Source organism: Neolamprologus brichardi, chromosome 7, assembly GCF_056152115.1.
Source record: "Neolamprologus brichardi isolate AB-2024 chromosome 7, ASM5615211v1, whole genome shotgun sequence".
Taxonomy (NCBI): domain Eukaryota; kingdom Metazoa; phylum Chordata; class Actinopteri; order Cichliformes; family Cichlidae; genus Neolamprologus; species Neolamprologus brichardi.
The window spans coordinates 50318796-50345299 of record NC_142110.1 but is presented as its reverse complement, the minus strand read 5'-3'; the positions used below and the strand labels follow the sequence as shown (position 1 = coordinate 50345299).

At 40.1% G+C, this 26504-nt stretch overlaps 1 protein-coding gene across 2 annotated transcripts; it reads left to right on the top strand.

The window, feature by feature from the left end:
* Positions 1-26298, top strand: LOC102794891 (lysosome membrane protein 2-like). Of its 2 annotated transcripts, XM_006789098.3 has the most exons (13): positions 1-451; positions 11605-11762; positions 14067-14214; positions 14395-14586; positions 14730-14821; positions 15327-15446; positions 19331-19509; positions 21422-21540; positions 21644-21717; positions 21811-21862; positions 22732-22884; positions 23029-23070; positions 23382-26298. In XM_006789098.3, the coding sequence occupies exons 1-13, from the start codon at positions 329-331 to the stop codon at positions 23490-23492; spliced, it is 1563 nt and encodes a 520-aa protein (XP_006789161.2). In that variant the 5' UTR covers positions 1-328; the 3' UTR covers positions 23493-26298. The 2 variants fall into 2 exon arrangements, with proteins under 2 accessions (XP_006789161.2, XP_006789162.2); XM_006789099.3 differs by lacking the exon at positions 23029-23070 and having other exon boundaries at positions 2-451.
* Positions 26299-26504: the final 206 nt, after the last annotated feature.

Here is a 26504-nt window from a genome sequence, read left to right as displayed (position 1 = left end):
GTGGCACATGTTTTATTTTAAGGTCGCCGCTTCAGACCGACTGAGAGGAATGGGGACCTCGTGGTAGTCAATAAATAAAACTTTCACTATCACCACAAAAAACTTCCTCGCAGCTCTCTGTAATTTTGGAAAACTAAACACTCAGCGCCTTGGAGATATAGCCTTGAAGAAACTTTTCTGCAACTTTTTTCAACAAGCCAAAGAGGGGGAAAAAAATTCTGTGTCTGCAGTGGGGAAACGTGGGGACATTAAAGTGTCCATCCATCCATCCATCCATTCATCCTTCAAGAGTCCCGCTCGCATCTCTCGCTTCCTGCCACTTGCCAACATGACACGGAGATCGTGTACCATTTATGTGGTTGGGATCACCTGCGCCGTCCTGCTCGCGGTTGGGATTGGCTTGTTTGCAGGGCAAGTTTTCCGCACATTAATGAACAACCGCCTGAAAAAGGTAAAGGGAAAACACACACACCGTTATATTCTTGTACTTTTTAAAGCTCACGTGCATGCATGGCTGCTTGAATGAGTGATGACGTGCATTTTTTCCCCCTGTGAATGGGTTAATTGTTTACAAGGAGAGTGTTGAGAATGATGAACACTAAAATGATGCCATTGTCTGTGTGCCTGTGTGTGAGACCCTTACTCATTTGCATACCCTCCAATTCTCTTCAGACTTTCCAACATGAGCTGTTTTTTCCTGTTGGTTTTATTGCATTCATTGTTTTATTGGTTATTAAAATAAAGTACTGTTTTATTTATCCACATCAGAAACCTAGGTGGATTGCGCTGAATATAAACAAGAGTAAAATAGTTGTTCAGCGACTGTTCAAACAGACAGTGATGGGCTATGTGTCTCAGAAGGAGTGGCCGCGTGAGGTGGAGGGGGATGGGCCAAAAATGGGCTGTTATGGGTTAAGTAGCCTGTACTATGCAATCAGCACTTTCTCTTCTCTACAGTTACATAGCCTTAGTCCCAGTTCCTTTTGCATGAGCACACACATGACTATAAGTACTTCTTCCTAGGAAATGACTGATCTAAAGAAATTCCTATTGATCTCTTATGATGTGATGTGTATATCTTGTCCCAACAAGTCACTCCTCTTGTGCAAACAAGTTACTTTCTTGTCCACACAAGGTAAGAAGTCAACTCAAACGTAACAACATAACTTTTCATTGACTTTAAATTAAGTGTAACAAGTTAAGATGCCGCAGCCACTGTAACAACAGAGAGACCTAAGTTTCATACGGGACTGTAATGAAATACCACACAAGATAATAAGTCTATCACAAAAGGTTAAATCCCCTGAGGGGACCCTACTCCATGAAGACATATGTTACAGGAGATTGTGGATGCAAAGAAAGTGTTGCCGGTGGTGTTCCAGTTCAAGTGGTGGCCCTGTGATCTTATGGCTTTTGTTTACATGTTGCATTCTTATATGTTCCAGATGGTGTCGTCAGCAAATTGCTGTCTTCCCAGTGAGATTGTTAAGCTTAGCGCTATTGAAGACCATGTTGGAAGGGGGCTGTGCTTGAACTGAGGATGTCACTAAAGCAAGTGACACTCTCAGTTTAAGCACTCAAAGTGCTTTCTTACTATAAGCCACACACACACACGGATAGACACTTTTAACCCTAGAGAACCCATGGGGTCAAATTTGACCCCATGGTTTCCCTAGAAAACCAATGGGGTCGGCTCTGACCCTATGGGTTCTCCAGGGTTAAGCTAGCATTTACACATTTACAGTCTGCAACTGCAATGCAGGTTGGAGGAGCCAGAGATCAAACCACCCTGTCAGGCATCCAGCATAATGCACAGTCTGTAAACTCAGCGACCTGATTGGTACCTATATGCAGTGTTGGGAAGGTTACATTTAAAATGTATTCCATTACAGAATACAGAATACATGTCCCAAAATGTATTCAGAATACGTTACTCAATGAGAGTAACGTATTCTGAATACTTTGGATTACTTAATATATTATCATGCTGTTTACAATTACATGAATGTACTATTGCTGTGATTTATTACTGTTACTGAAGGTCCGCGGCTCCGAACCGTAGTAAAGGGACCTCTGGCTAATACGGTGGGTTCTGTGTCGGCCTCGTAGCTGAAAACTAGCTTTACTTTGTTGTCTGGGTCAACTTTGCTAGCAAGAGACAGAGAGAGGCGTTGACAGGCTGCTCCAACGGAACTTATTGTTTTTGGAGGAAAACACGAACACGGTGTACTGTTGAGTCTTAATAGCTTACTTACAACTGGGCTCACAACAACAACAAAAAGGTCTCTCTCACCCAGGAAACACACAGAGAGACAGCGTCACCCTGTAACCATGGCAACCGTAACGCTGCCACCTGGAACAACAGAAAGTAGCTGTCAAACAAAACCCAAACAGTCCTGACCCGCCACAATATGAAACAGGAAAGTACCGCCGTGTAATCCATTTATTTCAACAAAGTAACTGTATTCTAAATACCACCTTTTTAAACGGTAACTGTAACGAAATACGGTTACTCATATTTTGTATTTTAAATACGTAACGGCGGTACATGTATTCCGTTACTCCCCAACACTGCCTATATGTCACCCTATTTCCCACTAATTAGCTGAAGCCCTGCTTTACCTAACAACAATGATGTTCACTCTGTCAGCTGTTACTGATTTGGGAAAAGACTCCCATCTTAACTGCTAATAGTTACAACCTAAAATGTGCAGCTGCCCTGTCAACAGGCTGTAATAATCTGGGACTAATTTGCATTAAAAAAAGCAAATGTGCTTTATCTTTTCAGTTCAGACAAGATAGGCTGCTGAGCTCATAAAGTTTGTTAACGTTGCACATACACTAACATGCATGCTTATTCCATTTAAAATTGGTAAATGTGATAACAGGATTTTCTGTAACTAAAATATTAGCTGTGTGAACTCTGTTTCAACATCCCACACCAGTGCAATGGGTAAGATAGAGCAAGTTTGGATAACTTGCAATTAATATGCTAATATGAAACTGCCATGCAAAGCTAATGGACGTCATGGCGGTAATTCTTCAGAATTTGTTATGTGCTGTGGACTTTTTTTTTACTATGCGCCTTTGTGTGTTTGCCGAGTAAAATCAGTCCTACCTTTGGCCATCAACGACTGTTGCCAGTGATGTTTAATGCCCTTAGCAGGGATATTAAAGATTCAATTAGTAATATGTGGAAAAATAGTAATGAATACCTTTTGTAGTTCCCGGCATTTGGTATCATTTTTAGCGTTCTGTTTTTAATGTTAAATCTTCCTACTTTGTTTGTCATGGCAATGACAAATGTGGAACTCTAACATCATGGAGTTGGTTCTGATATTAGCTAATCTAGCTATGCTAACTACAGTTTACGCTGGCCAAAAAAGTTAAAGGAAAATGTTTAGGTCAGAGTATAGCAGTCAGTTAAGTAGCAAAGGGGGTTGTTAATCAGTTTCAGCTGCTTTGGTGTTCATGAAATTAACAACAGATGCACTAGAGGGGTAACAATGAGACAACCTCCAAAACAGGAATGGTTTCACACGTGGAGGAAGCAGACATTTACCTCCTCATCTTTTCTGACAGTTTTTTCACTACTTTGGCATTTGGCTAGAGTCAGTGTCACTACTGGTAGCTTGAGGTGATATGATGACCCTACAGAGCTAGTCAAACTCCTCCAGGATGGCACATCAATACGTAGCATTGCCAGAAGGTTTGCTGTGTCTCCCAGCACACTCTCAAGAGCATTAGGAGTAGGAGATTCCAGGAGACAGGCTGTTACTGTAGGAGAGAGAGCTTGAATCTAGATAAGCTAGAAGGTCCTTAACCCATCAGCAGGACCAGTATCTGCTCCTTCGTGCAAGGAGGGACAGCACTTTCAGCACTGCCAGATTACCTACAATATGACCACCAGCAGGCCACTCGTGTGACTGTCTCTGACAAAACAATCAGCAACAGACTTTATGAAGGTGGGTCCTTTTAGTGGGTCCTGTGCTCACCACCTGGCACTGTGGAGCCTGATCATTACCAGAATTGGCAGGTCCATCACTGATACTGTCTGCTTTTCACAGTTGAGAGCAGGTTCACCTTCAGTACATGTGAGAAGGAGGAGAAGCTGCAGAGAACATTCAGCATGTCTAGTTTTGTGGTGGGATGGTTATGGTCTGGGGAGACATATCCATGGGGGGAAGTGTTACATAATTAATTTACTTATTTATAGAACTTTCTATAAATGCAGTGTATGTGTTGTCAGTGCTGAGAGGACGTTTTCCACCTGTGTTTGTGGGTTCCTTTTTTTTTGTTCAAGTCAGTGGTTGTGAATAATAAAAGGTATCTTGCACAAACTTTGCAGTGAAGGTTCCTCAGTTGTGGTTTTAGCTTTACTGATGCATTAAATTTAATCAGTGAGAGGAAGAGTAGTACATGCTTTTTAGGGCTGCCACAAACAATTATTTTGATAGTCGACTAGTCACCAATTATTTTTGCGATCAGTCGACTAATCAGATCATCATCCATTGGACGTACAGCGTACAGCTTATTGCACCAGCATGCATCTGCTCTTATATAACTATCATTAGCTTATAGCTTTAAGTGGTTAAGGTATGTGCTAACTAAAAATAAAGACAAGATGATAGTTTATTAAATTTTAATGAAATTTGCAGATTGTTTCGGTGAAGTTTAATAAACTCCTTGCTATCTAAAATATAACAGGACACCGGAGTATATTCTCGAGCATCTCACACTTCTGATAATCAGCTGTCTGCTTGACGTTTATTCAGCTGTGCAAAAACTATAACTTTGATCTCAGCCAAACCGATTTACTCAGGAACAAATAAAATACTAAAAAAAGCCAAACAATAACATTTTTAAGTTATCTACGTGACTTATATATGTTTAACCTGAGTAGTGAAAGACGGCAGTGGGTTTGAAAACGATTTGCCGGGAGTCCGGTGTTCTCACGGGCTCTAGTGAGCCTTGCCCCCGGCTAGCTATCGAGCTAGTGGGTAACAGACGTCTCCGAAACCTAGGAGCGCTTTTGAAAGTATGTGGTGTCTTGATAAACTGAGCAGATATTTGAGGTTTACACAGCTACATTCTCACATGAAAATATGTTAAACGTTTATTTTGTGACCCAGAAAGAATAATAAGAGTAATATTAAAACTAACTAGCTGCCGCCATTGTTGGAAACTGCGCTGGGCGCTATGAATTCTGGGACAAAGCTACTTCTTCTTCTTCGGGGTTTAGCGGCAGCTGGCATCCTTGTACATGCAGTGCTGCCATCTTCTGTTTCAGTCCGTTATTACACTCTTAAATTCTACTACTTATTCCTGCGTCTTTTGTGATCTTACAAAGCTTCAAACAACGCGTCGACTATTAAATCAGTCGTCGACAATTTTGATAGTCGACGTAATCGTGACTAGTCGACTAATCGTGGCAGCCCTAATGCTTTTTTACTGTTGCTTATGGAAAATTCATACTTAGAGCAACGTTAACATCAAAATTGTCACCCACACAGACCCCAGTCAAGTCATCCTGTTTCAAGAGTTCTGTGGGTTTAGAGCATTCTCAGATGGTTTATCTTGAGTACCAAAGGTGAAAAGGTCAGAGGGACACAACTACAAATAAACACACTGTCAGGGCGTCGTGCATTCAGTGAATTTATGTTTATTCAGCTGCCAGTCATAGTTCCTAGAAAAGAAAATCAGAATTAGCAGGTCATGCCTTTAAAAATAATCTGTATTGGCCCAGAACATTGCCATCTGTGCATCTTCAAAAGAAAGTTTGCATTCTCAACATGTAGAATAGCTACTGTTTTTACTTCCTTTAACTCTTGTTTTTTTAGCCATTCTGTTTCGTAGTACATTGAACAATGGTCTTTGATTTCTAAATGTTTTAATTAAGCGCTTAGTCTTGCTGCATAAGCTTAAAAATGGGTCAGAAACGTATCAAATTGGACGGGTGCATTGAATGCAACAGTTTTGCAATCAATGTTTGATCCAGCATCTGCCCAGCATTGAAAACATTTGTAGTAATGTTCATCGTATCTTTAGTCACTGAGGTCCAGACATTTCCATGATTTCCAACATTTCAGATGGTGGAAAGTAATGGAGCTTTCCCAAAAGGTTCACTTTACCTCGATAATAGTGCAGACATGAAGGACCCATTGGCCCACAGTCAGTATTCTCATATGGCACACCTTCATGCTTGTTTTCATATCAAGACTTCATAACAGGTGTCAGATTATTCTTCGCAGAGAGGCTCATGGCTGACTTTAGAGGTCAACAATCATATGCAAGACTTTCTATTGATGATGTGAAAATTTTCATTTTCTTTGACCGTTAGGCTTGGTATGGAAAATGGAGAAAAAAACAAAAAGGTAATGAGCTGAAGATGAGCTTCTGCAGTTAGTATATTTTGATCACAGATGTCACAGAACTGATTAATGTCATTAAATTATTTTCACGCTTGAACAAGAAGTTGTCAGAATTTTTAGTCATCTGTAATAGAATAGTCTTTAGTGGCTAAATAACACAATTATGTGACATTTATATTAATCAGTAGCACGTCAGTTACAGTGATAAATATACTTTTGACTCAAAGTCTGGAGCCTTAAGAAAATCTCTATGTAAGTGGATTGCACAGTAGCTCTTTCTAAAAGAGGTTTAGGTACTTTAATGCCCATTAGTAAAACTCAAGTACAGTCAGTTTCTAGTCCAGAACAAAACAAGAACATACAGGCCATTAAGTTATTGAGGTCAAGAGACAAGGGGGAGGGTTGGTGGTTACCGTTATTCTGAAGAGGGGCGTCTGGGGGTCCTACTACATGCCTTGTAGTTAGGGCTGCCACAAACGATTGTTTTGATAGTCGACTAGTCACCAATTATTTTTACGATTAGTCGACTAATCAGATCATGCATCCACTGGACGTAAAATGTATAGATTATTGCACCAGCATGCATCTGCTCTTATATAACTATCATTAGCTTACAGCTTTAAGTGTTTAAGGTATGTGCTAACTAAAAATAAAGACAAGATGATAGTTTATTAAATTTTAATGGAATTTGCAGATTGTTTCGGTGAAGTTTAATAAACTCCTTGCTATCTAAAATATAGATAGTATATTCCGGAGTATACTCTCGAGCATCTCACACTTCTGATAATCAGCTGTCTGCTTGACGTTTATTCAGCTGTGCAAAAACTATAACTTTAATCTCAGCCAAACCAATTTACTCAGGAACAAATAAAATACTAAAAAAAGCCAAACAATAACATTTTTAAGTTATCTAAGTGACTTATAACTAACTAGCTGCCGCCATTGTTGGAAACTGAGCTGGGCTGCGCTATGAATTCTGGGACACAGCTAATTCTTCTTCTTCGGGGTTTAACGGCAGCTGGCATCCTTGTACATGCAGTGCTATAGTTTAAATATTCTTGTTTTATTGTCAGAGTACAATTTGCGTTACTCCTTTACACAGTGCACAACTCTGCCTGGATCAGCTGAGTTTTGTGGTTGTGCTCTATCAAGCATGTGTTCCCAACAGAGAAGTTGCAGAGTATGCTGGTTAACAAGGTACAAGGTCAACACACATGACATAATGTTTCTACTCAGATATTAATTGATACTAAAAACAATTACTGATGCACCAGTCATTTCCAGCAATATTGATGCCAACAGTGTAATCATCACCTCCTTGATCTGACACATAACTTGACAACCACACCCAGACAAGCATGTGCACAGCCCTCGCTTTCGCTAGCAGATAAATACATGAAGAGCAGCAAAAAAACTTGGTGAAGCATCATAAACATTAGCTATTAGTTATCATTAATATAGCAGCGAGCAGAAATGATGAAAAATAAAACCACTCTATTAAATTGGGAGAGAAGTAGGCAGCAAATGTTAATGCTCCTGTCCATATATAATATAAATAGTTATTTGTCTTAAATGTGATATCGTTGTCTTAAAGTTCCTGATTAAAGTTAAGAAAAGTCTACCAGCAGCCAGATAGAAAGGGTAGAAGTCTACTTTAAAAATATTTAATCCGCAACAAAAATGTGATGCAAATTAACCAGAAGCACATGAGGTAATAGAGGTTATTCCTACAAACATTTGCACAGATCAGTATTCGGTATCAATATCAATACTAAGCTTGAGATGATAGCATTTTGACAACCCTAGTCTTTGGTTACAATCTTTAGAGTTCAGATTAGTTTCCATTTGAATGACCCGTTTACAACAAGCTTCCTCTTTCTGGTTCATGGTTTGTAGCTTCTGCTTATATACCCATATTTTAGCCTGCATAAAAAACCTATTTAGTGAAGTGTGAACTATCTTTTCTGTAAAGTAATGCAATATTTTTCTTGTAAACTTTTAAACTTTGCTTGGGTTGGGGTTGGGCATGACCAAACAGTTTCATCATACCCAAGGACAGGAACAGGAGATCTTTATCGGGGGTGTTTTTGGCAGTTTTGGAGCATTGGCTTCTTCCTTTGGATTAACCTTTTAGTTTATGTCTGCATTATCTGTTTGTTTGTTTGACTGTATGCTTTTCATACAAGTTTCACACAAGACAGATACAAACTTATAGCAAGATTTATATATATAAAAGATGTATCGAGGTGACATAACTCAAGTGAGCTTCTTACCCTCGAGCATTACTGGATTGAAAGTGAAGTAATCTGTCTGTAAAAAGTAGTTGAAAAAATGTCTTTGTGTCTTGCATAAAGTAGATGTCCAAATCAACTATGGTTTGCTAAGATGAAATATGTGTAGAGGTTGGAGCAGTAATTTTTATAACTTATTGTTTATGTAAACACATGTTCATATGTAAGTGTTCAAGCTCAAAATGAAAATGTTTGCATTTTCCCAGATGAACACTCTGGGATTTACCCAGGGGTTGCTATATATGATCATTGTTGTGGCTTTAATGGTCACATTAATACATATCAAGTTCTGTTAAAATAAGAAATGAAAGTTTTGCAAAGTACACCGTGTTTCATAAAAGAATTCTTCTTCACTTGTTCAAGCAAGTAGACAGATGTTTGTTAATAAAATGGCTGGAGAAGATATCAAGTTTCATTTTTAAGTGGAAACTGAAAAGAAGAATGTATCTGTGGGAGTGACACACAAGCATTTAACTCACATGGAGACATACTCAGTTATCTGCTAGTTTGGCAATATGATATATTTCAGCTGTGTCAAGTTACTGCCTTTTCCACATTGCACCAGCATGAAGGGTCTCTTCCCATGGATACCCTCCCAGCAGTAGACTCTCTTTGTGTGCTAAGCCTCTTTCAGGTTGAAAGATTTATTGGGAAACTGGCTGGCAGCCTCTCAGCTCATATGTGAGTCAACCAGGGTCAGTATCAGTGACCCACTGGTGAAGTGATAATGAAAAATGACTGATTCCTGAAAGGAAATTTCACCATCATTACACAGACTTCACTATAGTTTCTGACTACTGTCTCGTCTCTGCACTTTCTTTTGCTTAGTGGTTTTATTTTGAAAATGTTAACCTGCTTAATAAAGCTGGTGAAGGTGCACAACTTGCAAGTAAAATAAGCTTATTTGTATATTAACTTAGGGAAATATTGTGGCCAACTTGTTAGTCATACTCATGTAAACCTCGTGAACCTCTTTGCAGTGTGAGGGGAAAATCTTTCACATCGTGGTGGATTGCACCACCACGATGCTTCCTTCCACATCTTTTCTTCTAGCATGGCTATAAACTTTATTAGTGTAACTAGCAAAAACATGCCATATAAGAAAATACAAAAAAAGAAAACAAGTTTTACGTAAAATTTAGAGGTACGTGTTGCACGGGTTCACAGAGTCCTGATGGTCATCAAAAATATCTTCAGCTTTACTGGAATGAATTGTCGTCCTTTAAGCTTTACGCCTGTGATCACTGCTTTATTTTGAATTCTTAATTTGATATATTTTGCAATGAGCCAAATAAAATTCTGTCCCGGATAGAAATATTTGTGAGTATAAAGCTACGTACGTGACATGTGAAACGAATGTAAACGGCGAATGTAACATTGAATATGTATGTGTGATGATGTGCAAAGTTTTCCCACCCATTCAGAAAAAAATATATAGATATATATACACACGTATACTGAAATCATTATACTAAGATTCAAGTTGCAGGATTGTCCCAAAGTCAAACTTCCATCCTTTGGTTGTGTTTGTGCCAAACCATAATTCTTCACTTCTGCAGTTTGATTGCAAGTGGGTTTTATGGACAGTAGAGAAATAAATGGACCTTGATATAGTCTCGATGGTTTAAATAATATCAGGACTGGTCTACAGTTCTTTGTTTGGCTTTGTTGAATCTTTTAACCACTACTAAGGCAAACCCATTTAGAGCCTACAAAGCCTGTGCACCATGACTGGAGGACTTAATGAATACTGTGGCCTCTTGCTGTGCCCAGTGTTGTTCACATCTATGTATGTGAATGTCTGCACATCAAAGCACTAGCTTTAAGTGTATTTATGTAATCACCTGCTGCATGTTTTCATATGGGGAGTGGTGTAAGGTAAGCAGTGGTAGATACTGAGATAAGAGGGTTTTTTCTGTTCCTGTTTTCCATGTATTTTAAGTGCCATGCTGGGAGGTTTACCCTATTGATTGTTCAAAGCATGAAATAAGAACACAGAAAGACCACGCTCTCCCTTCCTCAATCTAAGGTGACAGCTTTATTGTCCTTGGCCACTCAGCTAAACCTTTGTCTCTGATCAAGTAGAGGGGACCCCAGAGGAAGAGGGGGGAGGAGTAAGAGGGGGTGAGTATTCCCCTAAAGCATCGAGCAGTTCTGGACCTATTTCTCCAGCTATTAACTTTAAGATAAATCTGACACAATTAGGCCAGAGTGAGATTTTCTCTTAATGTTCTCTTGAAAGAAATGCTAATCCTCTCAGAGCCTTCAGTTTTTGCCTCTTTCTTTGCCAGTATCTCAAAATGTTCCTGCTACCAGCCAGAGCATCGTTGTCCGCAGGCAATGACGTTTGCTGTGAGAATGAAGCAGGATAGTTGCCTGTGTTCCACCTCCAGGGCCTCATAAGGGCTCAGTACTGAGGAATGTGGCTCAGTTCATTAAGGCTGGAGTTCTGCACAAACAGTGTGCATCCAGCTTTCTGCATCACATGATCAGTTAGCGGCTCTCCCCCAACTGCCTGTTGCCACAGGCAACCGCTAACAATTGGAGCAGTAGAAGGGCCTCCCCTCATACCATTCATGTGTGCAGTCAGTGTTCTTGTTTTTGCCCCTCAGACAGCATCTTCCCTCCACGACCCCCTACGGATGTTTTGTTGTTACTATTTGTTTTTACTAGGAGCACATTGTGGAAACTTCATGTTCAAAACGTGTTGGCTGTTGCAAAAGTTTCCACTTTGTGCAGGAAATCACCTGAAAATCACATAAAAAAAGATGTCAAACTCCATATTGAATAGAAAAATGTTTTAATGCAGTATGTAAAATGTGCAGTCAGCGTTTTTATATTAATTACTCCCAAAAGATTTGCTTTTCACAACCATATTTGTGAGTTTGAATTACATATGATGATGAGTTTTCAACTAAAAAGTGTTTCTTATGTCTCAACAGGAGATCGTGTTGGTAGAGGGCAGCCGCGTGTTTGACTCATGGAAAAAACCTCCCCCTCCTGTCTACATGCAGTTTTTCTTCTTCAATGTGACCAATCCAAAAGAGTTTCTTGCAGGGGCAAAGCCAGAAGTTAAACAGATTGGACCGTACACGTACAGGTAAGAAGCAGGAGCAGAACCTGTCAACTTCTTGTTTTCTGAATGTTAGCAAACAGATGTTTATGGTGAGTGTAAAAAAAAGAAATCACTGAACGCACACAATCTGGTAAATGTGCTCTGGGTAGAGACTGTAAATAAAAGATGGATGTAGCCACAGGGACATGACAAATACCTTTTTGACTCAGGCTACGTCCACACGTACACGGCTATTTTTGAAAACGGAGATTTTCCGTTTTTGTTTTAAAAAATAATCCCGTCCACACATAAACGCAGAAATGAAGGAAAATGCTGCTAGGAACATGCCAAAGCAACAGGTGGCGATATACTCCTAACCGTGTAGAAATGTTGGCCAATCAGAAGTCTAGAAGCCTCGGTGGGAAATAGTAAACAAAGCTGGGGCATAGAAGCAGAACCCAGTCGTATGTGTGGAGGGACAGTAACTGTGTGTGTATATGTAAGCATTTAAACACTGTACAGAGTACAATTAACAGTAACAGTATTGTAGAAATTCATTTCACCGAAACAATAACGTGGCGCACAGTGTAACGTCAAAAAAGGCGCACACCTTTGACGCTGCGTTTTCTGCGTTTTCCATGTTTTTCTCGTCCACACCTAAATGCAAAAACTGAGTTTTCGAAAATATCCACCCTGGCAGGCGTTTTTAGAAATCTCAGTTTTCAGTGACCGAAAACGCCGTTTTACGTGTGGACGAAAGGTGCAAACGCATAGAAAAATCTGCGTTTTCAAAAATACCCGGGTACGTGTGGACGTAGCCTCAGTGTTTTCAAGCCTCAGTGTTAGCCTTTTGACTACCACTGTATGTCTTTTTGGAGCCAGATGTTGCCATATTTGAATGAAAGGCTGGAATGCTAAGGTATCGGTTAATGCTAGCAACCTTATTAGCAAGTTGCAAACATATACTGGGATAGACAGACATGTCAGATAATCAATGCTAAGTATTTAACTGATAAAATGCTAAAATTTCACTCATCAAAACTAAACGATAAACTTCTTAGACAGTATGTACCAAGCAGTACGCAATATTATGTGCACCAAACATGAAGAAGTCCAGTTTGCTTAGGTGAAGCCTAATAGATACTAGATGGCTCCAGTGACCTGTGTTAGGACTACAGTTGGCAAATGTGATGTGACGATTAAGGGTGGGTCTGACTGTGAAAGGGCACACTAATTATTTCTCGTTAGCCCATAAACATGCAGTTTCATATCACAGAAAAGCTTACATTTTGAGACATGCTATGTCCAAGATTTACAAAGAAGATGTAATTCTGTATTCAGTATTATTCAAAATGATTGTCTGAGTCCATAACCTTGCCATGAACGTGTTCATAGAGGTTTGTCTTATCTGGGACCGTAAGTCTTTTTGCAATTACAGCAATCACCATCTAGTGGGCTACAGATTGAATGCAGATTTGTAGGCATTTCTATAAAGGCTTAATTTTTCTGGCTATAAACGTGGTTTATTAATGCTGTAAAATTTGGCAAACGTGATAGTATAAAACATATTAAATATATATAATACCACTGCTACTGTGTTGCCATATACTGTGCGTGTTGAATTTTTGCTTAGGTTTTCTAGGCTGGGCCACAGGTCAAAACCCTCAGGCTGTGTCATGTGGTCTTCTGCTTTTCTGCTTCCTCTTTTGCAATCTATTACTTTTGTCTTGTCTTGTCCTCAGTAGGCCTTTTTTATTTTTTTGTGTGGGTTGCTAGTTTTTAATCACTAGTCATCAAAATCCTGCACTCAGTTAAGCCCTAAATGATGATAACTGCTAAAGCATCAGAAACGTTGCAACAGCCAACATTGCGTGTCATGATAATCTATTCCTAGAATGTCATTTTAACAGTTTTGGGTTGGTTAATTTCAAAACAATGAATGATAAAACTGTTGCTTCACAGCAAGAAGGTCCTGAGTTTGACTCCCCAAACTGGCTGGAGCCTTTCTATGTGGAGTTTGCATGTTCTCCGTGTATCTGTGTGGGTTTTCTCTGGGTCTCTCTCTCTCTCCCACTGTCTAAAGACATGCACTTAATGTGGTTAGGTTAACTGGGGATTCTAAATTGCCCATAGGTGTGAATATAAATGTTAGTCCTGCGTTGCACTGGCAACCTGTCCAGGGTGTTCCCCGCTTCTCGCCCTATGATAGCTACAATAGGCTCCAGTACCCGCCACGACCCTGATAAGTGGAAGCAATGCAATGTTGTGCTAAAATACAAATGCAGTGCTACGTTTATGTGGTCTGCGTTTGGAGATTTTAAATGACACCCTTTTCCTGCGTTTGCACAGGGAGTACAGGTACAAGGACAACGTAAGCATGGTGGCAAATGGCAAAATGGTCTCCGCGTATAACACGAAAAGCTTTGTGTTCCTGAGGGAGAAATCTGTGGGTGATCCAGCTGAGGATAACATCACCACTGTCAACATCCCTGCCTGGGTGAGTCATGAACTGAAAAAGTAGAGGAAAGTGGAAATCCAAGTGGGTTAAAGAGGACTTTATGTTCTCTTTGTTACTGAACATTGTTTATTGTGTCCTCATTTCCATCTCATTGTCCACCACCACCCTCTACCTTTGCTAATTTTTTTTCCTCACAACTGCTTCCGTTCCTGTCTCCAGGCTGTCATGAACAATGTGAAAGGTAGTTTCTGGAGGGCCCCCATGGTTTCAATCTGGATGAACTCTCTCAAGAGTGATCTGTTCACTACACGCACTGTGGATGAACTGCTTTGGGGCTACAAAGATCCTCTGCTGGTTCGCGTTGCTGGCACCAAACCTGAGGTGGAGACGGTGTTTGGACTCATGTACAAGGCATGTAACAGCTCTTTACAAGTAATATAAAGCTATGAAAAGAAAGTTGTCAGAGCAGATCCTCCATGAAGTCTTGAAGAATTTTTGTTTCTCCAGAAATAACATTTGAAAAACATGTTTTGAATTATTATTTTTTTATTTAGAAAAATGGAAGCAACGACGGTGAATTTATCTACCACACTGGAGAGCAGAACTACATGGATTATGGCCGGATCGAAACATGGAAAGGCCAAAGGTAGCGCTGATGCAGTCTCACGCAAACACACTCTCCCTCTCTGTCTTCATCCAGAGTGATGAAATTTTATTGGGTAACCTTTGTATTAACAAGCCTGTGAAATCCTTTTTTTTCTCCTTTTTTTGGCAGTAATAGAGATACTGTCTGCCTGCCTTCATCCTGATCTTTGCCCTTAACACAGAGCACAGAGCAGGATATCCTGATGCCTTAAAAATGGCCTTTACTGAACCTTCTTATCCAGTTTTATTGTCTTAGGTCCCCTGGAGCCTCTAATTACGCTTGTGCTTCTGGGTGTTTTTTTTTAAACTGTGACTTTCAGATAAAAACACATTTGATCATCAAAACGTACCACTGCAATTTACGGTTATTAAGATGAAAACGATAAATTTGTTTTCACTGGACGGGATTATTTTGAAAACGAGATTAGTTTTCTTTTTTCTTTTCTTTTTTTCGATTTTAAATACAAGCCTGCACATTCCAAAAGCCTTTTTTGGTTGTTTTGTAGGGAGTTGACTTTCTGGAGATCTAACTATAGCAACAGCATTGTTGGATCAGATGGAAGTGCTTTCCACCCCCTGCTTGACAAGGATGAGCGCATTCACATCTTTACTCCAGACCTGTGCAGGTACGTTTCATCACCACAGTGCACTCCAGCCCTTTTGGTGGTATGCCAACCACATCTTAGGCTTTGTGTGGTGGGAAGGGTCAGATCCTTCCCTAGGAAATAATTCAATCAGACATTTTATTTTATCCACTGTGGTGAAGTTTTGTGCACCAGTTTTTATTTTTTCTGTACTAATGTTTAGTTTAGTTTTTAGCTACTATATAAGTAGCAAAACCCGGACCTTTTTTTAAAAAAAAAAATTCCATTCTGTGACCATGGTTTTTTTTTTTCCTGTAAAGTTGGTCTTTTTTTATCACAAGTCTGTGGGGAAAAGCTCATTTTGGAGAGAACCTCAAGTGGCCATTAGAGGAACTGCAGTTTTTATTTTCCTGCTCTTGGAGCTTGGCTATAGCTAAAAATTACTGTAGCTGGCAAACAGGAGGAGGGAAAGGGCATCAGCTTTGACGTTAATTTTATTAGTCATGTGGTAAAAATAAAGTGTTATTTCAATTAAAGAGTTTTTCAGTAAAACACATGTAATGTGGTTACCATGGGGACCTGTGTGCCCCTATCTGTTTACACTTAGTGTCCCATTTACATTTTAAATGGGGATTGCATGTTCTATTTCTGGTACATGACAAGCAGACCAGTGTGGAGGCTTTCACATCTAGTATGGAAATAATGTCCACAGCCTGTGGATCACATGGTATGTTATTTTAACATCCTGATCACTTACAAACAGCTCAGTGGGTGACCTCTCTTTGCTGTTGACTTTTCTGCTTAAAGCACGAGGAGTGTTTGAAACACTTAAGTGGCATTTTCCAGAAAACACCATGAAAAGGCTTCCTTATTAGGAGAGTTTCCGTCTGGAACATCAGGGACAGGGTGAGAGAGGGAATGCAAGGACAATTGTGGAATAACAGAAAATAAGGAGAGAGAGAAAGAAAATGTTTTTAATGGTTGATGATTGATGGTAAGTGTTACTTTGTGCTAAGCACAGCACAAGTATTTCCTCTTGGAAGTGTTTGTGAGAAATGTTCTCAACTAATGCTTTTGGGGAAATTTATTATGGTTCCTCCAGGATTTCCAGGATGTCTTTAGAGACAGTTTGACGACTGCTGAGAATCGCAACGAGTACCAAATTTAATCCCAAACCTTGTTTGTTGCAAAACAGACGTGCTGCTTCCCTAGTGTCCATAGCAAGAGTTTGTCCTTTAGAGAGCACAAGCTGTTTCGGACGTCTTCCTCATGTTGTTGAGCGTGGAAAGAATCTGGAAAGTCGGAGTGGAATGGTTGCACCTTTGACTCTGATTGGACGTGTGTCAAAAACCCCTTCACCAAATATTTACAAAGCACTTTCACCTACTTGTTCTTGGCCTGGTTGTGTCATCATGGCGTCTGTGTTACTGTGACTAAAGGAAATACGCCTCCCCCCTTTATTGTACTTACTACAATTATTTGAAGTGGAAGTGCTCCATTAATACATGACGACCTTTCACACAGATCCTCAGCCCTGTGTATAAGTCACTCGCTTAACATAACTTTGTGTTTAAAACACATGTTTAGTTAAAAGAGAACATCTGGGACTGATGCATAGCAGCAGAATTCCCATCTGTGAGCTAAACTGGTGGTGGCCTCTTGGTCCAGAAACTGACAGCTGAGCTACAAAAAAAAAGATGAATTGGTAACATGTGTCATTGTTCGAATACCAGCTTCACCATCCTTTTGCTCTTCATCATCATTACTGACTTCATGTCAGACGTGTTGAAAAAAGAAAGTCAAAAATACACGAATATTAAATGACAGAAATAATAGACTCTCTTATATCATTTTAATTTAACCAGCCCTGTGACACTTTTTCAAAGCCTTCATTCTGTATTTAGTGGTAACTCAAACAAAATTGCATCGCAAATACATTTTGGAGAAGTTACGTACGAGCAAGAACCCTACAGAGGGCTGAGTTTAAAGACACCCTAAAAATGAAAGCAAAGAAATTATGTACAGCAACTACGCAGCAACTCAGAGGTTTGCTTGGTAGTAGCCTGACAACATCGGGGCGTGCTCCTAATGAGATGACAGATGGTGCCCTGGGGGATGTCCTCCTAGATCTGAACCTGGGTGTCACTGACCTCCTGTGCAATCTGAGGTGCGTAGGATGGAAACATAATCTCACAGAAGTGTTCTATGGGATTTAGATCAGATAATGCATGGGGTCCAGTCAGTGGTAACTGTTAGGGTGAATTGTTAAATGTTTGTCATTTTTATGTTTGCCATTTGTACATTGTTTTAATTCTGTGAAAGGAATTCTTTCTGTCCTCCCCTCCCCAGATTCTCGAGGTTCTAGGTGGGGGGCTGTAGTCTTTTATCATCCTTGTGCTTTTGATGTAAGCTTCCTGCGTTTACGACCCTTTGGTCAGCAGGAGGTCTACCACACACACACACTCTCACATAACACACACACACACACAGACACATTCTTACAGAAGTTCACATATACATACAATGCTTTGTCTTAGAACCATGTGGGCGTGGCTTTGTTCTGACGTGTTTTGTGTGAACTGTCTCTCAATAAAGGCAGCAGGAGGAGGTCAGATCTAGAGGTCATTTTCGTGGTGGACACAGACGAGGCCTCCCTTGCGCAAATAATCGATCGATCGACTGTCTTGTTTTCTTCATGATGAATAAGTCTCTAGAATTAGCGGGGCTTGTGGAAACACAGACCCAACAGTAACAAATTCTTCAACCTTCAAGACCTGCCTCCATAGTCTCTGCACATGAGATCGGACATTGTCTTTCACAAGGAAGAACCCAGGAACCACTGCACCAGAGTGGTGGCTCCAAGGATTCATCCCGACACCTAATTGCAGTCCGGGTGCCATTGCCTGGTCAGTGGATGTCTGTATATCCCTCCATGGATATGCCTCCACCTGCTGTGATCTGTGAAAAGCACAGATCTCCTGTGATAGACCTGCCAATTCTGGTATGCTATGGCAAATGCTAATCAAGCTCCACAGTGCTGGGCAATGAACGCAGGGCCCACTAGAGGATTTCAGGCCCTTAGACCGCCCTCATGAAGTCTGTTTCTGATGTTTGGTCAAAGATATTCAAACTCTAGGTCATTTTGTAGCAACCCGTTCCTCTTTGAGCAAGATACTGGTCCTGCTGATGGGTTAAGGACCTTCTACTGCCCTGTCGAGCTCTTCTATGGTAACACTGTAATAGTTCTCATTCCGAGCTGTATAAGGCCAAGGATTTTCACTTGGCTTTTCCCAGGAAGGTCAAGGGAAAGGTCTGTACAGTATTGTTGCACGATTGGTGGGCTGCACCCTCCCAACCAGCTGGCAGACACTGTATAGAGTGCTTTGTTCTCACTAAGACTGGTTGGGATTCCCTCGACAGGACAAAGCTGCAGATATGCAGGGCAAGGATGAACTGCTCTCAGTTCTCTTGGATGTTGGGAAAAAACACCACACACACATTTAAAGATTTCACAGTGTCTTTGCTCCCAGTACTAAAAGAAGGTTAACACCACAATATATCATTTGTCTTCCCTGCTCCCCTTACAAGTCTAGATTTACTGATGAAGGAGCCCCAGCAGGATTTTAGCATATTGTTGGAATCAATGTCAGTCATCTGCTTCCTCTTTGTGTCTCTGCTGAAAGTCAGTCTGCAGTGTTTTTTTTACCTAGTTCAAACAGTCTTTCTTAAATAACATAACAGAACATTTCTCATGACCGCATTGCTTGTTATGAAGTTCCTCACCAAAGCTGCAGTCCTTAAAAATATTAGTTTGAAGTATTCAGCATTCACACAAAGTTCCAGCAGTCACGTGTCACTATGAAATGCTGTGCTCTGAGTGAAGTTAATTGTTTTTGTGCAATGTGACTGTTCGCTTTATTCTCCAGGACCATCTACATGGAGTTTGAGAAAGACGTCGAGGTGAAAGGGATCCCAGCGTACCGCTTCACACCTCCACCCTCTGTCCTGGCCAGCAAAGAGGAGAACCCGAACAATGAGGGTTTCTGCATCACCCCAAAGGAGTGCCTGGGAACTGGCGTCCTTAAAGTCAGCCCCTGTCGGAAAGGTAATCGGTGCAGCACAGTTTCTCTCGGAAACTTTCCATGCATCAGTCACGATTCAGCACCAACATAACCCATTTTATTCTTTTCTCCAATTTCTTTAATAACGACACAAAAGCTTTGCTTAGACTCAATGTCCAATGTAGTAGCCATTAAATACTAATGGCTACTACACTGATATCAATAAAGTCCTTCTTTTGTTTGTAATGCTAATACCCTCTAAAATACCCATGTGACACAGCTCTCCCCACACCTCAGGCGTCATCTGACATGACTGACCCAGTAGCAGAGTGGGCGGTAAGCCCTGTCACCTGATTCTGCCCTTGAATATGACCGGGCATTACCTCAGTGTTCATAGCTCAGCTGTGCCTCATCTCTCCATCCTGTAAAATCACAGTACTTGTGGTTTCAACATTTCTTTTACATATTTAAAGTAAAAAATGTGGAATGTTTTACATGGTCAATGCAGTTGATGGCCCGTACTGCACCTTTCTGTCACAGCATGCAGCCATTTCTAACTAGTTTCACAGAGTTATTCCAGCAAGTGAACGTCGAGCCCTGTTTTTTCTCACGTCAAGGTTTTATTGTTGTGAAGCGATACATTTGAAAAACTCCGTGCTTTGCTTCAGAGTAATGTAACTGTGCCAAAGATTAAAACAGACGTCACAGATTGGCGTTCTCAAAAGGATTTTCGTTGTCCACTAAAACAAATGGAACAACTGCAGTTCACTTTAAAGGTAAAAGTATTTTTGAGCTTATGAATGTTGTTTAGCCATAAAGAGAAATTTGATTGCGTGTTTATGGCCCGGAGTTAAAGAACAAGCGTAGTAAATAAAGGCTTCTATAAGTACACCAGTATATGTGTGTGTTAGCACGCCCGCATTGACCTTGCCAGTTGTCATGTGAACAGCCTCTCAGGTGACTGCGTGTGTCCAATGTTTTTGTCAAACGTCTGTTGCTAAACAGAAGAGCAGGAAAACTCTCACCTCTGCCCCACTTTATCAGCACCTCTAACTGCCCCCCCCACTCCTCTCATAGCTGTCTGACTTTGTCGCTGCTGTGGGGACACATGGGTTTTTCCACCGTTGGACCATTTGTGTTTGCTTGGGCCACCCACCAAAAATGTATCACTCGACTTTAAGATTGCGAGTTTGACCAAGGTGATGTTGTAGGAACATGAAGTCCTCGAATGACAATATAAGGAAGGAACTCAGAAAGACTAACAAGAAATTTTATCTGGATATCAGCTGCCGCCTTTAATTCCTCACACAACAGGGGTTATTGTCCATTTGTGATGATTTATTGTTTGTTTTTGTTTTTCCAAGTAACATGTTGCGTCCCTGTCAGATCGTGTCTCACCACCTTCTTCGCCTTTTGATCTGTTTTGTTATTGTTGTCATGCCTTGATTAGATCAGACTTCAAACATGAAGGAAATGGGGCATTAAAATGTTTTCTGTGCTGCCGCTTTAATGGCAACAGTAATGTCATCTTTGTGACGCTTTGCTTAACATGTGTAGATTCGCCATAGTCGTGTGAAAAAGAGGTTCGAAGGTTTTACATAGGAGACATAAAACACGATCTGAACAACAGCACGTGACTTTTCTACTCTGCTTGAGCACTCAAAGTGCTTTATACTACAAGCCTCGTATCTATATAGCATTGAGACAGTCACACTCAATTCAGGGTTCAAAATTTTGCCCGAGGATGTCTTGGCATGCAGATGGGAGCTGCCAGGGTTCGAGCCATTAACCTTCCAAGCAGTAGACAACATGATCTAGATCCTGATCTCTCTTCTTTTGAAGAGAAGAGGCTTTCTCCTTTTCTAGATTGGGTCACTTTAGTGTGAAATGAAGGCCTTGCAGCAGAGGCGTGCGGGAGCTCGAGTCTTATTAAACATTTATCATTTCTTCTCTCAGGTGCGCCAGTGGTTGCCTCCTTTCCTCATTTCTACCTGGCAGATGACAAATATGTGGCTGCCATTGAAGGACTGTCACCTGAAAGGACGCATCACCAAACTTTTCTAGACCTAAACCCGGTGAGTCTTTAGGCCTAGGGTCAAACATTGAGATGTACTGCTACGCCACCTAGTGGTGGAGTTCTGAAGTGTATCTTTGTTTATATACATTATTTTCTGACAGACCACTGGAGTGATTGTACGCGCTAACAAAAGAGCACAGGTGAACATCTTGATGCAGCGAATCCCCGGATTCCCGTGAGTAACACACACTTCTGTTGTTGTTTTAAACGTATGCGTGTAGGTGCTGTTTTTGATTACCAACCATATTTTTTGCTGCACTTTTAACAGGAGCACTAGATTCCTGAATGAAACAGTATTTCCTGTAATGTTCCTAAATGAGGTAAGTGATATTACACATGCTGAAACACAGGAAGCTCCTAGATCCTTATTATGAGGTGCAATAAAGAAATTAAACAGTATGTCAACATTTTGAAAAAGACAAGTGTTACTGAGCGTTAGATGATTATGTCGGTCCAGCTTTACTGAGCTGAGTGTGACTTGGAGTAAAGATAGAAAACAGCAGGAAACAAGCGACCTGGCTCTGAACTAATGTAACCGGCACAAGGGTGCAATGAGCAGAGAGTCCAAGTAGTAACTGTCTCCCAGCCAGGAAATAGTCCTCATAACCTCCCTAAAGACACAGCTTTGTGTTTTTTCACATGGGCCTCACAGCAAGAATGTCCTGTTTTAGAATCCACCAGCCTGCTGGGGCTCTTCTGTGTGGAGTTTGCATGTTTGCTTGCCTGCATGGGTTCCTCCCTCGGGACTCCTCCCCTCACACTGATTGAGCAGTTAGAAAAAGACAGACAGATGCATTGATTAAGAACTAAACATAGTGCTTAGTAACACAATTAAGTTGTGTTTTTCTGGTGGTACAGCAACTAGTGCAGGTTTCCAGTTGAGATAAGAAGAAGCCCAGCTCATTCAAATTAGGCATTGCCAAGCGAATTTGGTGTTTTCCACTGAACATGTATCTCTCAGCTGTGTATCCAGTCTCAAAGGGATTTCTTTTCAAGAGATTTAGACAAGGCCAACATAATCAAAAGTAGATTTGGTTCCCAAAAGTCAAAGCCTGGCTAGATTTTCCCACATTTTCAGCCTTGATGCATTAGTACTGATTGGTTTCTTCATCTTCTGTATGCTCAGCTGAATTCCCCTCTTCCTCTGATGGATCTTTTACTCTCTCTCTCTCTCTCTCTGAATAAACAGAGCGTGGAAATTGACGATGCATCTTCAGAGAGATTAAAGAAGCTTCTGCTGATTAGCAATTTGGTGTCCAACTTCCCTCTCGTCATTGTGGGACTGGGTGTTATTCTGCTCATGGTCTTTGTCATCCTCCTATGCCGGGCTCGCAAACAGAAGGTATGAGACTGCTTCTTGCTGAGTCCTAACAACTTACAATTTGCCTGCTCCTAATAAGTCATAATTTTTGCACAATTCATTCAGTTGCTTAATTGCACACTAATAACACCGAGCTTGTGCTTCTCACTGTGTGTTCCTGGGCAGAATGAAGTTAAGCGCATTGTGTTTACCAAGCCTCTTTATGCTGTAAGTGTTGCTGCTTTATTTTATCTGCTTTATTTATTCATCTGTCTTACTTTGGTTATTATTTATCACCTAAGTGCCTTTTTCCATTTAATCTTTCATTGCACAGCTAGACCAGTTTCACCTGACTTAAAATAACTCTGCTAATGTACACTTAATGCATTGCATATTAATACTGCCTGTCTTTTTAATTGTTGTGAGATGGCATGATTAAGGGAAACCAACCACTTTCCATTACAGGTATAACTTTACAAATTGTAATAAGACCTGATTAGTTTGTAAAGCTGCTTTATGTCCTTAATGTCCCTCTACAGTCGTCTGCTGAAGACGACACCACTTACTCTCCAGTTAATGATAAAGAGAAGGAGGATCCCCAGAATGGAACCTACATTGGTCTGACACCTAAGGCTAACGTGGAAGCTTGAGGATGAGCAAGGGGTCTGTCATAGAGGGCTCAGGTGAAGAGGATATGTTTTTAGTCTCAGATGTCTTGTATTATATGCTCTTAGGTTTCCTTAGAGAGCGCTAAACTCTATTCCCAGACAAACAGTGTTTAGAACACAACAGTGGCTTCTTCTAGCTGCTGCTAATTATGTAAAATAGTTGTAAACAGTCGTCCAATAAGCAGAGATGAAGAGTGTGCTCTGTGGTGGTTCTCAAACAGGGGTCCCCAATCCCAGTCCACGAGGGCCGGTGTCCCTGCTTTTAGATGTGTCCTTGATCGATCACAGCTGATTTAAATGGATAAATTACCTTCTCAACATGTCTTGAAGTTCTCCAGAGGCCTGGTAATGAACTAATCATGTGATTCAGGTGTGTTGACCCAGGGTGAGATCTAAAACCTGCAGGGACACCGGCCCTCGTGGACTGGGATTGGGGACCCCTGTTCTAAAACAATCACACCCTTTAAATAACGGAGGATCAAAAGTGCCAAAATTAAGAAGACATGGAAAAAAATGAGTAAATTAAGGTTAATGGAATTTATTACATTATTTACAATGCATTTGTAAATGATTGTGTTTGCTGTTGTATTATTTACCTTTGTACTATGGCTCCATAGTAGAGTTGTTGTGATTGACACCTCAGTCACACTCAGGCCAGAAACTGGTCAGCGACCCCCTGGCAACCTCCCATATTATTTACATTTGTCATAATTATTCTATTTATCTACAATCAGATTTAATTTCATCTCTCTGTTGGCGTTTTTGTGTTTTTTGAGTGGGTTGGGGTTACATTACAGCTAACAAGTAGATTTCCTGTTTTGGTCCCAACTAGCCAAACAACAAAGAACCACTCACTGCTTAAGGAATGGAGAGTGAAAGTGGACATTATATTCTTGTTTTTGTTTTTTAACGTAACATTCATTGTTGCAGCCAAAGAGACTGCTTTTCCCAGACCGCCTTTATTAGTCTGTTTTAAGTGTCCTTGTTGTCCACTGAGTTACTGAGTGTCGCTAGTTAGCTAACATAAGCTAATGTAAGTCTATTAGCAGCAACCAATCCAGTAATGTCATATTCTGTACGGGCGCAATATAGCACTAAGCATGTTATAAAAACACATATTTTTTTAAATCCAGCTTCACAGACAGTTTATAGAGGTTTATTTGGAAAAGCAGATTTGTTTCGCACAACAGTGCTTTTAAATCATAATTATGATATATATTTTTTAAATTTGGCAGTTTTGGTCCTCCATACATAGTTAACTTCCTTTCATTATGGCTAAACCAATTTGTCTTGCTTTAGACTTCAGATTTTATGGAATGATTACTTGTACAAGCGCACCGAAGTCATTTAGGGAGCAATGTGATGAAATCCTTAAACTAATGATTGTTTGGGGTGTTATATTTCACTCTCAGGGGGTCTCATCTTAGATGCTGTAAAGCAGTTATTAAAGCAGGAGAAAGAAAGCACAATATACCGGATGATAAATCAGTGTTACTATGTCTCATTTGCATTTCATGTTACAAAAAAATGTCACATCATAATATTTTCTGCTCATCCATGGCGCATAGAGGGATATCTAACAAAACCAGCATACCTGAGAATCTTCAGAGTATGGCATTTGTTTGTATATACATACAGTGTAAGAAGTGATGAACTGCTTACATTCCTCTCAGCGTATGATGGGGATGAGTATCGGACAAAACACTGTATATTTTGGAAATTTTAATTTGTAAAGTAAGACCAGCCTTGCTTTATGGTTTTTTGTGTTGTTTTTTTTTTTTTTAATGTGTCATTGTAGAAATGTTTGAATTAAAGACATTTCATGTAAGAACTTTATAAATATTTATAAAGCTCTAAAACCACGGCAGATTTTTTTTGGTTGAAACCATGATTCAGACAGTACAGAATTTATGTGTTGACAGTATTTTGCCCTGTGTAACTGTTTATGACTAAGTGATATACTTAAATGTCTTTTAGATGCTGTAGTTGTGTCTTTAAAGTTACTGGATTTCTTGTTCCTTTTAAAGATTTTTGTTGCGTGAACATAACACTGTGCCATATCAACAAATCTACTCGTGACTTTTTTTCCTTCTTCTTCTTTCAGCTACGAAAAATAATTAAATAAATAACAAAACCTTTTGATATTTCTAATATCAAACAGTAGGGTCAAACTGCACTTTGAAAACTCTCTGCCTGACTAGCAGGTTGTTGTGCAGGGTCACAGTTTTCTCACTCGATGCTGGTGATGAAAATGTGCCGTCATAATGTGATCTGGAAAATGCTGCAGAATTCCTCCGTTAGAACTGTGACGAGTCCGGCTTTTATTACTGCTCATGTAACATTTTAATTAAAGGCTTATATGCACTGTGATAATCGTAATGACTATATCAGATATTAGTGGATTCATTTGATTTTAGTAAAGTGTTTAACATGTACACTATAATAAAGAAAAAATGATTGCATTTTAGAAAATTTGTGCACAGCGTTTTATATAAGAGTTACAAACTCACAAGGAGATGAAAGACAGGATTCATCTGAATCCCTTTGAAAAATACACAATATACAGTATAAAAACTCAGTTGTGGCTAAAGAGAATAAATTATTTTGCTGTGTCGATAAAACCAAAACACATAAAGCAATGCGTGGACTGTTCGCTGAGCTACTCAGTGCCATACTTTGATTGTAGATGTTTCCTGAAAGTATTGTTACTGCCATAAAACACATACTTGTTTTGAAAATGTTGAATGTTTTTATTCTGTATACAAAAAATAAAAAAGTAGTTTCAGTACAGGTCTTGTTGACTGGTATTTGTCTCTTTTTATTTCCTTTCTTTTTTTTTTGTGAACAAGTCCAATTACAGATTCTGCGCCAAGTGACGGGGAGATAGTTGGCAATAAAATATTATCAGAATAAGTACATTGCTGATATTCTTTGTTTAAATTACTGGATCTAGTTTTTGGCTTTTGTACAGTGAGCTGTGCCCAGATAGTGATG